At 42.8% G+C, this 12,171-nt stretch overlaps 2 protein-coding genes across 2 annotated transcripts; both read right to left on the bottom strand.

Annotated features, from left to right (window-relative positions):
* Positions 1-214: 214 nt before the first annotated feature.
* On the bottom strand, positions 215-2,854 carry LOC117185990 (condensin complex subunit 2-like). Its single transcript, XM_033386014.1, has 4 exons — positions 2,766-2,854; positions 2,381-2,712; positions 844-2,313; positions 215-784 (listed from the first exon to the last, which is right to left on the bottom strand). Exons 2-4 carry the CDS (start codon positions 2,594-2,596, stop codon positions 431-433), a joined length of 2,040 nt encoding a protein of 679 aa, XP_033241905.1. The 5' UTR covers positions 2,597-2,712; positions 2,766-2,854; the 3' UTR covers positions 215-430.
* A 4,538-nt stretch (positions 2,855-7,392) lies between these two features.
* LOC117185997 (condensin complex subunit 2-like) lies at positions 7,393-9,996 on the bottom strand. Its single transcript, XM_033386027.1, has 4 exons — positions 9,920-9,996; positions 9,535-9,866; positions 8,022-9,467; positions 7,393-7,962 (listed from the first exon to the last, which is right to left on the bottom strand). The coding sequence occupies exons 2-4, from the start codon at positions 9,748-9,750 to the stop codon at positions 7,609-7,611; spliced, it is 2,016 nt and encodes a 671-aa protein (XP_033241918.1). The 5' UTR covers positions 9,751-9,866; positions 9,920-9,996; the 3' UTR covers positions 7,393-7,608.
* Between the last annotated feature and the right edge of the window lie 2,175 nt (positions 9,997-12,171).

A 12,171-nucleotide genomic window follows, 5' to 3' on the forward strand; every position in this document is an offset into this window, starting at 1 on the left:
GAAACGAACGCACGCACTCCTTTTTTTCGTCGTCGTAAAATACAATAATTTGCAGTCACCCAAGTTTTACGGTCTCTTTTATTTAGAAAAACTATTCTTAATTTTCATAATTATCAAGTATTACACAAACGTCTCCGCTGTAGTGGGTTGAAGATATATGTAGTTCCATGTAGAACAAACAAAAAAGGTTCAAAAATGTTCAAAAAGGTACATGTGCTCTCAAAAATATTAATTTATTGTTTATATGTTGCAAATCTTAGGACTTGAGAGATAGAATTAAAAATTCATCCGAGAACACATTGGAGAAGAGCCCTGATTCGTTTCGTTTAGTTTTTTGTATGTGTTGTTGCATGAAAATGTATTTAAAATTGTGTGAAGATTGATTACTTCTAGCATTGTATCAGAATTCAGTTTTTTTAAAAGCTCGTCATTAAACTTCGTCATCCAGAACTTGCCGGATTTGAAAATCCTCTAGATTCTCTTGTGGAATGAGTCGCAGTTTCATATCGTTGGCCAAATGGAGAACCGCATTGAGGGCCACCGATGGGCACAGAGAATCTTTCGTTTCGTCACTCAACACATCAGGCAACGATCGGTAAACCTCCTGGAAGCTGGCGGTACCCTTGGCGTAGCTTTCTTCCTTTGACAGTGGGAGGGAGGGTATCGATGCCTCATTGACAGAACTGAGGAATTGTTTCTGGATCAAATAATGGCAGCTGTTCTTGAGATTCTTCATGTCGATCACCTTGGCACGCTTCGCAAATGGCCCAATCACTTTGCTGACCTGAAAAATAAGTGATATTTTATATACCCTTAGGAATGGTATATCCCTCAAAGACCCACCTGCCTTGGTGCACCCTTAAATTCGGTGGATATCTCCATGATTGTATCCTCACCCTCATGCATGCTTTGGCTTTGATTGGGCATATCCCCACATGAATCCTTATTCATCATGTCCATGGGATCTTCAATGTCCGCTGCCGACATTCGGTTCATGACAGAATCATCTGTGGTGAAATTTTCATTGTCAAAGAGCTCTCTATCGGCATCACCGTGGTGTAAGCCCCTATCCATATCCACATCATTGCCCAGACTCTCAACCAGATCGGCTTCACCAAATCGCTGGCTAACTTGGTAATCCGCTTCATTGTTGGATTTCGTGGGCATCAGCTTTCGGGCATCGCATTTCTTTTGATAGTTGACCTTTTGCTGCTTTATGTTGGCATCAAGAGGCTGGAAGAGCTCCTCTTTGCATTTTCCATAGTGCAACTCCTTCATGCGTGGCTTGGCGGCAGCGGCAGCGGCAGCGGCAGCGGCAGCGGCAGCGGCAGCGGTTTTGGTTTTCTTTGGGTTGACAACAGTCAGAGCATCCTTTGGGCCAGTCGTCTGGTCCAGAGTGGTGCGCGGGCGAGTGATCCTGAATTTCCAATGCGCAGGAGCCGCACAAAGCTGTGAGATCTGATCCATGGGTCTGTATGAATAGTCCAGCCTAGTGACACCATGCACTGGCCTCAGATCGTCAATGAATTCGGCGGTTTTCTTTAAACGGCGGCAATTGGTGATGACCGTCTGCTCTTCGGCGGTGAGCTCCTGCAAATCATTCGATTGTATATCTAAGATAATGGGAGGACCGGCTTCTATATCCGGCATGGGCTCACACTCGGCATTCATGTCAAAGGCCACGGATAGCTCTGTGCGATTCCCACCAATATCGTGCGCATTATCCAGCCCCTCAGCATCGTCATCATATGAAGGGACCGCCTCTGAAATAGATCCCGACTGTGGCTTGGGATTGGGGGTATTGGGATTGGTTATCACATAACCCGTGTGGAGTGGCCGCAGATTTAGATCATCCGTACGGTTGTACAGTTTGTGCAGCCATTCCGCATTGCACAACTCTTCATCGGGCCACTCCTTGGCGCCAGCACTCAGCGTTTCGCTATCCATGAGCTCATCCGTCCCCTCGGTGTCATCAAAGAATTTGTAAGTCGGGCGTAGCCGCATCTCAAAGTCCACGCTGGGCAGAATGTTGTGCATCATTCGATCGGGGGCATCGAGGGAGCCCACCGTCGAATTGAGCTTTGCAAATATAGAGTCCTGCATGGGTACCATATCCAAACGCGCATTCAACTTTTCCTTGTTCTTTGCCAACGTTGATAAATTCCTTTCTTCGCCATCACCTGGAGGTCCCTCAGGTAAGCCCGTCAAGGTGCGAGCATTCAAACCCGCCGATATACGACATGCATCGATGTAGATGGAGTCTACACGCAGGCCGTAGACCTTGCACAAGACCTGCAGCAAAGAGCCAGCCATCTGTGAAAGTAGAAAAGTAGGTTAGGAGCTCTCCATATTTGTCGGAGGGTTAAAGAGTAAAACGCACCCTGAAGCTGCTTAGCTTTTTGTGAGGGCTATCCATTAGATTGGCCAGTGTATCAATCAACGATATATCCCAGGCATTGGCTATGCTCAGCTTATTGCAGTTGTACAGATCCAAGGAAGAGCGTACCGTCTCGTTCTCCTCAATGGACTCGAGAGTTGAACTCTTGCGCTTGTTTGCAGATCGACGCCCTGGACTCGCCGAGCGTGGCGGCGTCATTACAATGCTGGGGTGTGCGTAACAAACAAATTTTCACCGGATTTTTACTAATTTCGTTTGATTGGGCTGCGTTGGTAATCTGCGAAATCTGGATAACCACACTTACACGCGCAGGGCTGAAAGCGCAATATAAATAAACGAAAATTATAGTTTACAAATGCCACAATACCGGTTTGCACGCTAGGATGTTCAGGTTCAATGATTTTAACAAATATATGAATATCAACTTATTTGTACTGTCAAAAAATTGTCAAAATGGCAACGATAGTTTCGATAGCTGTGCAAGGTGTTGATATTTTTATTACTTTTTTATATCCCTGGTTGCGTGATTAGCGGCAAAAAAGCTAAAATATGGAGAAGAAGAAGAGATAAAACGTATTTGCGATGTGGTTGATAGGGAAAATAAGAAAATATGAAAAGTGTCCAAGGAAAACAGGCATAGAGAACAAGTCAGCAAAAATGAACTTGTAACCCAAATAGAACAAATGAGCAAAAAAGAACACTTTCGAAGGAACTGGTTTAGTTTAACTCTTTTTTTCCACTCACTCATGAGCAACACAACACAATTTCTAATAGATTTCGGGCTTTTTAATGAATTGCAGTATTTTTCATGGTGGGTTTTTTTAATACAAAAAAATTTTACCAAAGACTATACAATACCAAAATGTTGCATGAGCGACCAAAAAGCTGTTCTATGTTCTACCGCCGGGCAGGACGGAAGCGTCAGAGTGGTCGACCTAAGGACGAGCAGCGGAGACACGTTCAGGAGGCCAATTCACAAGTTGGCGCTTCTGCCACTGGTTTGAAGCCTTCCAGGCCTTCAACGGGGCCAGTGTAGCGCCATTTGGCGTATAATAATTGTTATTAGGATCGAATTTTATGAAGTCTATTGTAAGTTAGGCTAGGGCAAAGCGGGAGCGCAATAAAAGTTCGCTCTCTCGCTCTTGGCGAATTCGCCCCGCTTTGCCACCGTAGGTAAGATAGGCGAAGAAGAAATTGTTTTGAATATATGAAAAAAGTCGAGAAAAATCTATTGAAACGAACGCACGCACTCCTTTTTTTTCGTCGTCGTAAAATACAATAATTTGCAGTCACCCAAGTTTTACGGTCTCTTTTATTTAGAAAAACTATTCTAAATTTTCATAATTATCAAGTATTACACAAACGTCTCCGCTGTAGTGGGTTGAAGATATATGTAGTTCCATGTAGAACAAACAAAAAAGGTTCAAAAATGTTCAAAAAGGTACATGTGCTCTCAAAAATATTAATTTATTGTTTATATGTTGCAAATCTGTAGTGGCCAGTTGTGACTCTAAAACTCCAGAGAACAGCTTGGGAGGTACGGCCCTCGCGTTTAACATTAACTCTGCTCTTTACAAAAACAAGATAAGAGATCAATTACAAGAGAGCAGTAGTTAAAGCTTCCATTGAAGAGCTTAATGTCTAATTTAGAGAAGCAGCGTGGATCTGTGGGAGTTATGTTTTAAAGCTTTACTATAAATCATACGATTACTCCGTTAGTCGTGGAAGCGATGTGTAAGCTTTGCTTAGCATCGTACGATTACTCCGTTATCTAGGGAAGCAAGGTGTAAGCTTTGTCTAAAATCGTACGATTACCCCGTTGGTTGTGGAAGGTAAAGTTCCGATCGTAAGGGCTAATGCAAGTAATAGAACTTCTGGCTATATCATTGCTATAGTGAAGCTGTGCGAATTCGGATGTGTCTTTTTATACAAATATATATATCCAAGTGAATTTGAAAACGTTGTGCAATCAAACACGTGCCAAGTAAATTGAAGTTCTGGTGGACTACATTATTCATTTTGGATTAAGAAAAATAAAAGGTATTTGGACCTTACAATAGTGACACAGCTTTAACAGTCTCGTATCATAGGGCTGGAAATCTTACTACGTTCGACACTGGGAAAGAAAAACCAATTGACCCCCCTCCAAGAACGAGGTCGTCAAAGTCCATCGATTTCTTAGTAGATCTGGGAAAGACCTCGGATTTCCCAGGAACCAGCATCTACATAAACCAACGATAACTACAACCAAATAAACCAGAAAGAGCCGTCCGAAGATATACTAGAGTGAAACCCGAAGTTAGGTGGATGCATACTTGAGCGGAAGTACATTTTGGAGTAAGACGAGAAGAATGGTTTTCTTGCGAATTCGGAGAAACTAATATGCCGCACTCGTCACCCTTCTCGCTTATGAATTAATTCCCATTATAATGTTCCAAAGGAATTACTAGAGCACTTGGTAGGCACTTTTTTTCCAAACTTATCATTCAATAGAGGTCATAACACATTTAACGAATATTTTGTTAAAAGTCCACCAATCAAAGTACAACTTCCACAGATCTTTTCACTTCAAATACAGCTTTTCCTTCGCTATAAAAGTAAAATAAATCCATTGAAATGCGATGGTTACACAGCCTCGGGCTTCTCACCGAAAGAAGATTACATCGGAGAAGAAGGAACATCGGCAAACTAGCATAACCTCGACCAAAAATCGACCAATGGTCCAACTTTCGAAGATGTGCAGACGTCAGCAGACTCCTGAATCTCTGTAAAAACTTATAGGAGTTAAAGCGCCGTACTGAGAAGACCGTGAAGTGCTATATGAAGCTTATATGACTCTATGACGAGACCATGAAGCTTTACGCTGCCAAGATTGATAGGTGCATCATAGCGAGGGCCAATAGGTTAGTTAAAATTTGATCCAAAATCAATCACCAAAGCATCAGAAAACCAGAGAAAATATAATTTCAACCGGAAAGTAAACGAACATCAGAAACTTAACATACGCCTCTGCAAGTATCGGCGGGCACCTCTAACATCATCTGTTATGTAAACAGCCTGTGGCCAGCCTGCTTCCAGTGGCCTGTTAGGCGCAACAGTATGCTGTTAACGCGGGTTCTGCTGTTAACTGAGGAAGTCGCTTTCTGGTTTTTCTGTTCGCCTGGTAATAAAATATCGAAAAATACCGTTTTGGCATCGTTTCGTCACGGAATTTCCTTTTTCGATGCCGTTGGTGCTTTTAATGTGGGTTTTAACGGAAACGATACTTAATTATACCCGATACTCAAAATGAGTATTGGGGTATATTAGATTTGTGGTAAAAGTGGATGTGTGTAACGTCCAGAAGGAATCGTTTCCGACCCCATAAAGTATATATATTCTTGATCAGCATCAATAGCCGAGTCGATTGAGCCCTGTCTGTCTGTCCGTCTGTCCGTCCGTCCGTCCGTCCGTCCGTCCGTCCGTCCCCTTCAGCGCCTAGTGCTCAAAGACTATAAGAGCTAGAGCAACGATGTTTTGGATCCAGACTTCTGCGATATGTCACTGCTACAAAAATATTTCAAAACTTCGCCCCGCCCACTTCCGCCCCCACAAAGGACGAAAATCTGTGGCATCCACATTTTTAAAGATACGATAAAACCAAAAACGCAGAGTCGTAGAGGATGACTATATGTTCTAAAGTGTAAAATCTCAATTAGATCGTATAATTATTATAGCCAGAATCAAGAAAACAATTTCATTCTTTCTCGCTCTGTCTCTCTCTAACACACAGGCTTCATGGTCGGTTTTGCCAATTGCAAAATATGAGTTCAAGGATCTCAGAACCTATAAGATCCAGAGCAACCAAATTTGGTATCCACACTCCTGTGATATCGGACCTTGACCGTTTCGTGTCCAAATTTCGCAACACACCCCCTTCCGCCCCCGCAAAGGACGAAAATCTGGGGCATCCACAAATCTCAGAGACTATTAAGGCTAGAGTAACCAAATTTGGTATCCGCACTTCTGTTAGATCTCACTATAAGACGTATATCTCAGAATTTCGCCCCACCCCCTTCCGCCCCCACAAAGGACGAAAATCTGTTGCATCCACAAAATTGCACATTCGAGAAAACTAAAAACGCAGAATGACCATATCTATCAGATTGCTGAATCTGGATCAGATCAGATCATTTTTGTAGCCAAAAGCAAGAAATCAATTTGCAGTGGCCACGCAGCGCCCGACGTCACGCTCAGACTGATTTTCTGTCTCTCTCGCACGCACTCTTTGTCGTGTGGTTCAATATTAGCGGCGTCTGCCGCAGGAGAGCCATACTGACTTAGTATCGGGTATAACTGTAGAGTTGCGGTGTACGCAGCAACTCACAACGTTCCCCCTCGTTTTTTTTTTAGAACATATTTGGACCACACATCTGAGGCCAGCACCGCCATTATTTTGTAATTCCATTTCTGCCGCTAGGGCTGCTAGGAAAGATAGTGCATTCCCATGCAATTTCACAAATATATTAACGAAATGCCTTTTATACTGAAAATCATATAGGGAGGAGTTTTTATGCCCTATACTCAAAATGAGTATAGGGGTATATGAGATCTGTGGTGAAAGTGGATGTGTGTAACGTCTTTGATATGTCACTGTTACAAGAATATTTCAAAACTTCACCCCGCCAACTTCCGACCCCACCAAAGGCGAAAATCTGTGGAATCCACAATTTCAAAGATACGAGAAAACAGAAAACGCATAACCGTAGAGGCAAACTACATCTTTTAGAGTGAAAAATCTGAACAAGATCGTACAATTATTATAGCCAAAATCAAGAAACCAATTTCATTCTCTCTCGCTCTGTCTCTCTCTAACAAACAGGTTTCATGGCTGGCTTTGCCTATTGCAAAATGTGATTTCAAGGATCTCAGAGACTATAACAGCTAGAGCAACCAAATTTGGTATCCACACTTCTGTTAGATCTAAAGTTCAAAAATGTTCAAAAAGCTACATGTGCTCTCAAAAATATTAATTTATTGTTTATATGTTGCAAATCTTAGGACTTGAGAGATAGAATTAAAAATTCATCCGAGAACACATTGGAGAAGAGCCCTGATTCGTTTCGTTTAGTTTTTTGTATGTGTTGTTGCATGAAAATGTATTTAAAATTGTGTGAAGATTGATTACTTCTAGCATTGTATCAGAATTCAGTTTTTTTAAAAGCTCGTCATTAAACTTCGTCATCCAGAACTTGCCGGATTTGAAAATCCTCTAGATTCTCTTGTGGAATGAGTCGCAGTTTCATATCGTTGGCCAAATGGAGAACCGCATTGAGGGCCACCGATGGGCACAGAGAATCTTTCGTTTCGTCACTCAACACATCAGGCAACGATCGGTAAACCTCCTGGAAGCTGGCGGTACCCTTGGCGTAGCTTTCTTCCTTTGACAGTGGGAGGGAGGGTATCGATGCCTCATTGACAGAACTGAGGAATTGTTTCTGGATCAAATAATGGCAGCTGTTCTTGAGATTCTTCATGTCGATCACCTTGGCACGCTTCGCAAATGGCCCAATCACTTTGCTGACCTGAAAAATAAGTGATATTTTATATACCCTTAGGAATGGTATATCCCTCAAAGACCCACCTGCCTTGGTGCACCCTTAAATTCGGTGGATATCTCCATGATTGTATCCTCACCCTCATGCATGCTTTGGCTTTGATTGGGCATATCCCCACATGAATCCTTATTCATCATGTCCATGGGATCTTCAATGTCCGCTGCCGACATTCGGTTCATGACAGAATCATCTGTGGTGAAATTTTCATTGTCAAAGAGCTCTCTATCGGCATCACCGTGGTGTAAGCCCCTATCCATATCCACATCATTGCCCAGACTCTCAACCAGATCGGCTTTACCAAATCGCTGGCTAACTTGGTAATCCGCTTCATTGTTGGATTTCGTGGGCATCAGCTTTCGGGCATCGCATTTCTTTTGATAGTTGACCTTTTGCTGCTTTATTTTGGCATCAAGAGGCTGGAAGAGCTCCTTTTTGCCTTTTCCATAGTGCAACTCCTTCATGCGTGGCTTGGCGGCAGCGGCAGCGGCAGCGGTTTTGGTTTTCTTTGGGTTGCCAACAGTCAGAGCATCCTTTGGGCCAGTCGTCTGGTCCAGAGTGGTGCGCGGACGAGTGATCCTGAATTTCCAATGCGCAGGAGCCGCACAAAGCTGTGAGATCTGATCCATGGGTCTGTATGAATAGTCCAGCCTAGTGACACCATCCACTGGCCTCAGATCGTCAATGAATTCGGCGGTTTTCTTTAAACGGCGGCAATTGGTGATGACCGTCTGCTCTTCGGCGGTGAGCTCCTGCAAATCATTCGATTGTATATCTAAGATAATGGGAGGACCGGCTTCTATATCCGGCATGGGCTCACACTCGGCATTCATGTCAAAGGCCACGGATAGCTCTGTGCGATTCCCACCAATATCGTGCGCATTATCCAGCCCCTCAGCATCGTCATCATATGAAGGGACCGCCTCTGAAATAGATCCCGACTGTGGCTTGGGATTGGGGGTATTGGGATTGGTTATCACATAACCCGTGTGGAGTGGCCGCAGATTTAGATCATCCGTACGGTTGTACAGTTTGTGCAGCCATTCCGCATTGCACAACTCTTCATCGGGCCACTCCTTGGCGCCAGCACTCAGCGTTTCGCTATCCATGAGCTCATCCGTCCCCTCGGTGTCATCAAAGAATTTGTAAGTCGGGCGTAGCCGCATCTCAAAGTCCACGCTGGGCAGAATGTTGTGCATCATTCGATCGGAGGCATCGAGGGAGCCCACCGTCGAATTGAGCTTTGCAAATATAGGGTCCTGCATGGGTACCATATCCAAACGCGCATTCAACTTTTCCTTGTTCTTTGCCAACGTTGATAAATTCCTTTCTTCGCCATCACCTGGAGGTCCCTCAGGTAAGCCCGTCAAGGTGCGAGCATTCAAACCCGCCGATATACGACATGCATTGATGTAGATGGAGTCTACACGCAGGCCGTAGACCTTGCACAAGACCTGCAGCAAAGAGCCAGCCATCTGTGAAAGTAGAAAAGTAGGTTAGGAGCTCTCCATATTTGTCGGAGGGTTAAAGAGTAAAACGCACCCTGAAGCTGCTTAACTTTTTGTGAGGGCTATCCATTAGATTGGCCAGTGTATCAATCAACGATATATCCCAGGCATTGGCTATGCTCAGCTTATTGCAGTTGTACAGATCCAAGGAAGAGCGTACCGTCTCGTTCTCCTCAATGGACTCGAGAGTTGAACTCTTGCGCTTGTTTGCAGATCGACGCCCTGGACTCGCCGAGCGTGGCGGCGTCATTAAAATGCTGGGGTGTGCGTAACAAACAAATTTTCACCGGATTTTTACTAATTTTGGTTGATTGGGCTGCGTTGGTAATCTGCGAAATCTGGATAACCACACTTACACGCGCAGGGCTGAAAGTGCAATATAAATAAACGAAAATTATAGTTTACAAATGCCACAATACCGGTTTGCACGCTAGGATGTTCAGGTTCAATGATTTTAACAAATATATGAATATCAACTTATTTGTACTGTCAAAAAATTGTCAAAATGGCAACGATAGTTTCGATAGCTGTGCAAGGTGTTGATATTTTTATTAATTTTTTATATCCCTGGTTGCGTGATTGGCGGCAAAAAAGCTAAAATATGGAGAAGAAGAAGAGATAAAACGTATTTGCGATGTGGTTGATAGGGAAAATAAGAAAATATGAAAAGTGTCCAAGGAAAACAGGCATAGAGAACAAGTCAGCAAAAATGAACTTGTAACCCAAATAGAACAAATGAGCAAAAAAGAACAGTTTCGAAGGAACTCGTCTAGTTTAACTCTTTTTTTTCACTCACTCATGAGCAACACAACACAATTTCTAATAGATTTCGGGCTTTTTAATGAATTGCAGTATTTTTCATGGTGGGATTTTTTAATACAAAAAAATTTTACCAAATAAACCAGAAAGAGCCGTCCGAAGATATACTAGAGTGAAACCCGAAGTTAGGTGGATGCATACTTGAGCGGAAGTACATTTTGGAGTAAGACGAGAAGAATGGTTTTCTTGCGAATTCGGAGAAACTAATATGCCGCACTCGTCACCCTTCTCGCTTATGAATTAATTCCCATTATAATGTTCCAAAGGAATTACTAGAGCACTTGGTAGGCACTTTTTTTCCAAACTTATCATTCAATAGAGGTCATAACACATTTAACGAATATTTTGTTACAAGTCCTCCAATCAAAGTACAACTTCCACAGATCTTTTCACTTCAAATACAGCTTTTCCTTCGCTATAAAAGTAAAATAAATCCATTGAAATGCGATGGTTACACAGCCTCGGGCTTCTCACCGAAAGAAGATTACATCGGAGAAGAAGGAACATCGGCAAACTAGCATAACCTCGACCAAAAATCGACCAATGGTCCAACTTTCGAAGATGTGCAGACGTCAGCAGACTCCTGAATCTCTGTAAAAACTTATAGGAGTTAAAGCGCCGTACTGAGAAGACCGTGAAGTGCTATATGAAGCTTATATGACTCTATGACGAGACCATGAAGCTTTACGCTGCCAAGATTGATAGGTGCATCATAGCGAGGGCCAATAGGTTAGTTAAAATTTGATCCAAAATCAATCACCAAAGCATCAGAAAACCAGAGAAAATATAATTTCAACCGGAAAGTAAACGAAAATCAGAAACTTACAATACGCCTCTGCAAGTATCGGCGGGCACCTCTAACATCATCTGTTATGTCAACAGCCTGTGGCCAGCCTGCTTCCAGTGGCCTGTTAGGCGCAACAGTATGCTGTTAACGCGGGTTCTGCTGTTAACTGAGGAAGTCGCTTTCTGGTTTTTCTGTTCGCCTGGTAATAAAATATCGAAAAATACCGTTTTGGCATCGTTTCGTCACGGAATTTCCTTTTTCGATGCCGTTGGTGCTTTTAATGTGGGTTATAACGGAAACGATACTTAATTATACCCGATACTCAAAATGAGTATTGGGGTATATTAGATTTGTGGTAAAAGTGGATGTGTGTAACGTCCAGAAGGAATCGTTTCCAACCCCATAAAGTATATATATTCTTGATCAGCATCAATAGCCGACTTAGACGACCTCTAACCTAAAAACATGGACAGATAATTAAACCAAACAATATCCCTCTCCAAATTCTTCGACCTTGATAACACGCATTTTCATACCCGATACTCAAAATGAGTATAGGGGTATATGAGATCTGTGGTGAAAGTGGATGTGTGTAACGTCCAGAATGAATCGTTTCCGACGCCATAAAGTATATATATATATATATATTCTTGATCAGCAACAATAGCTGTCTATCCGACTGTCCGTCCGTCCGTCTGTCCGTCCCTATCAGCGCCTAGTGCTCAAAGGCTTATAGCCTAGAGAGCTAGAGCAACGATATTTTATATCCGGACTTCTTTGATATGTCACTGTTACAAGAATATTTCAAAACTTCACCCCGCCAACTTCCGACCCCACCAAAGGCGAAAATCTGTGGAATCCACAATTTCAAAGATACGAGAAAACAGAAAACGCATAACCGTAGAGGCAAACTACATCTTTTAGAGTGAAAAATCTGAACAAGATCGTACAATTATTATAGCCAAAATCAAGAAACCAATTTCATTCTCTCTCGCTCTGTCTCTCTCTAACAAACAGGTTTCATGGCTGGCTTTGCCTATTGCAAAATGTGATTTCAAGGATCTC

Source organism: Drosophila miranda, chromosome XL (assembly GCF_003369915.1).
Source record: "Drosophila miranda strain MSH22 chromosome XL, D.miranda_PacBio2.1, whole genome shotgun sequence".
Lineage (NCBI taxonomy): Eukaryota > Metazoa > Arthropoda > Insecta > Diptera > Drosophilidae > Drosophila > Drosophila miranda.

What these genes read in the sequence shown, in the direction of transcription:
- LOC117185990 (XM_033386014.1), bottom strand. Translation starts at nt 2,596, where the DNA reads ATGACGCCGCCACGCTCGGCGAGTCCAGGGCGTCGATCTGCAAACAAG. An exon ending in AAAAGCTAAGCAGCTTCAGG is followed by an intron (nt 2,314 to 2,380) that starts GTGCGTTTTACT and finishes CTACTTTCACAG; the next exon opens with ATGGCTGGCTCTTTGCTGCA. An exon ending in TTAAGGGTGCACCAAGGCAG is followed by an intron (nt 785 to 843) that starts GTGGGTCTTTGA and finishes CTTATTTTTCAG; the next exon opens with GTCAGCAAAGTGATTGGGCC.
- LOC117185997 (XM_033386027.1), bottom strand. Translation starts at nt 9,750, where the DNA reads ATGACGCCGCCACGCTCGGCGAGTCCAGGGCGTCGATCTGCAAACAAG. An exon ending in AAAAGTTAAGCAGCTTCAGG is followed by an intron (nt 9,468 to 9,534) that starts GTGCGTTTTACT and finishes CTACTTTCACAG; the next exon opens with ATGGCTGGCTCTTTGCTGCA. An exon ending in TTAAGGGTGCACCAAGGCAG is followed by an intron (nt 7,963 to 8,021) that starts GTGGGTCTTTGA and finishes CTTATTTTTCAG; the next exon opens with GTCAGCAAAGTGATTGGGCC.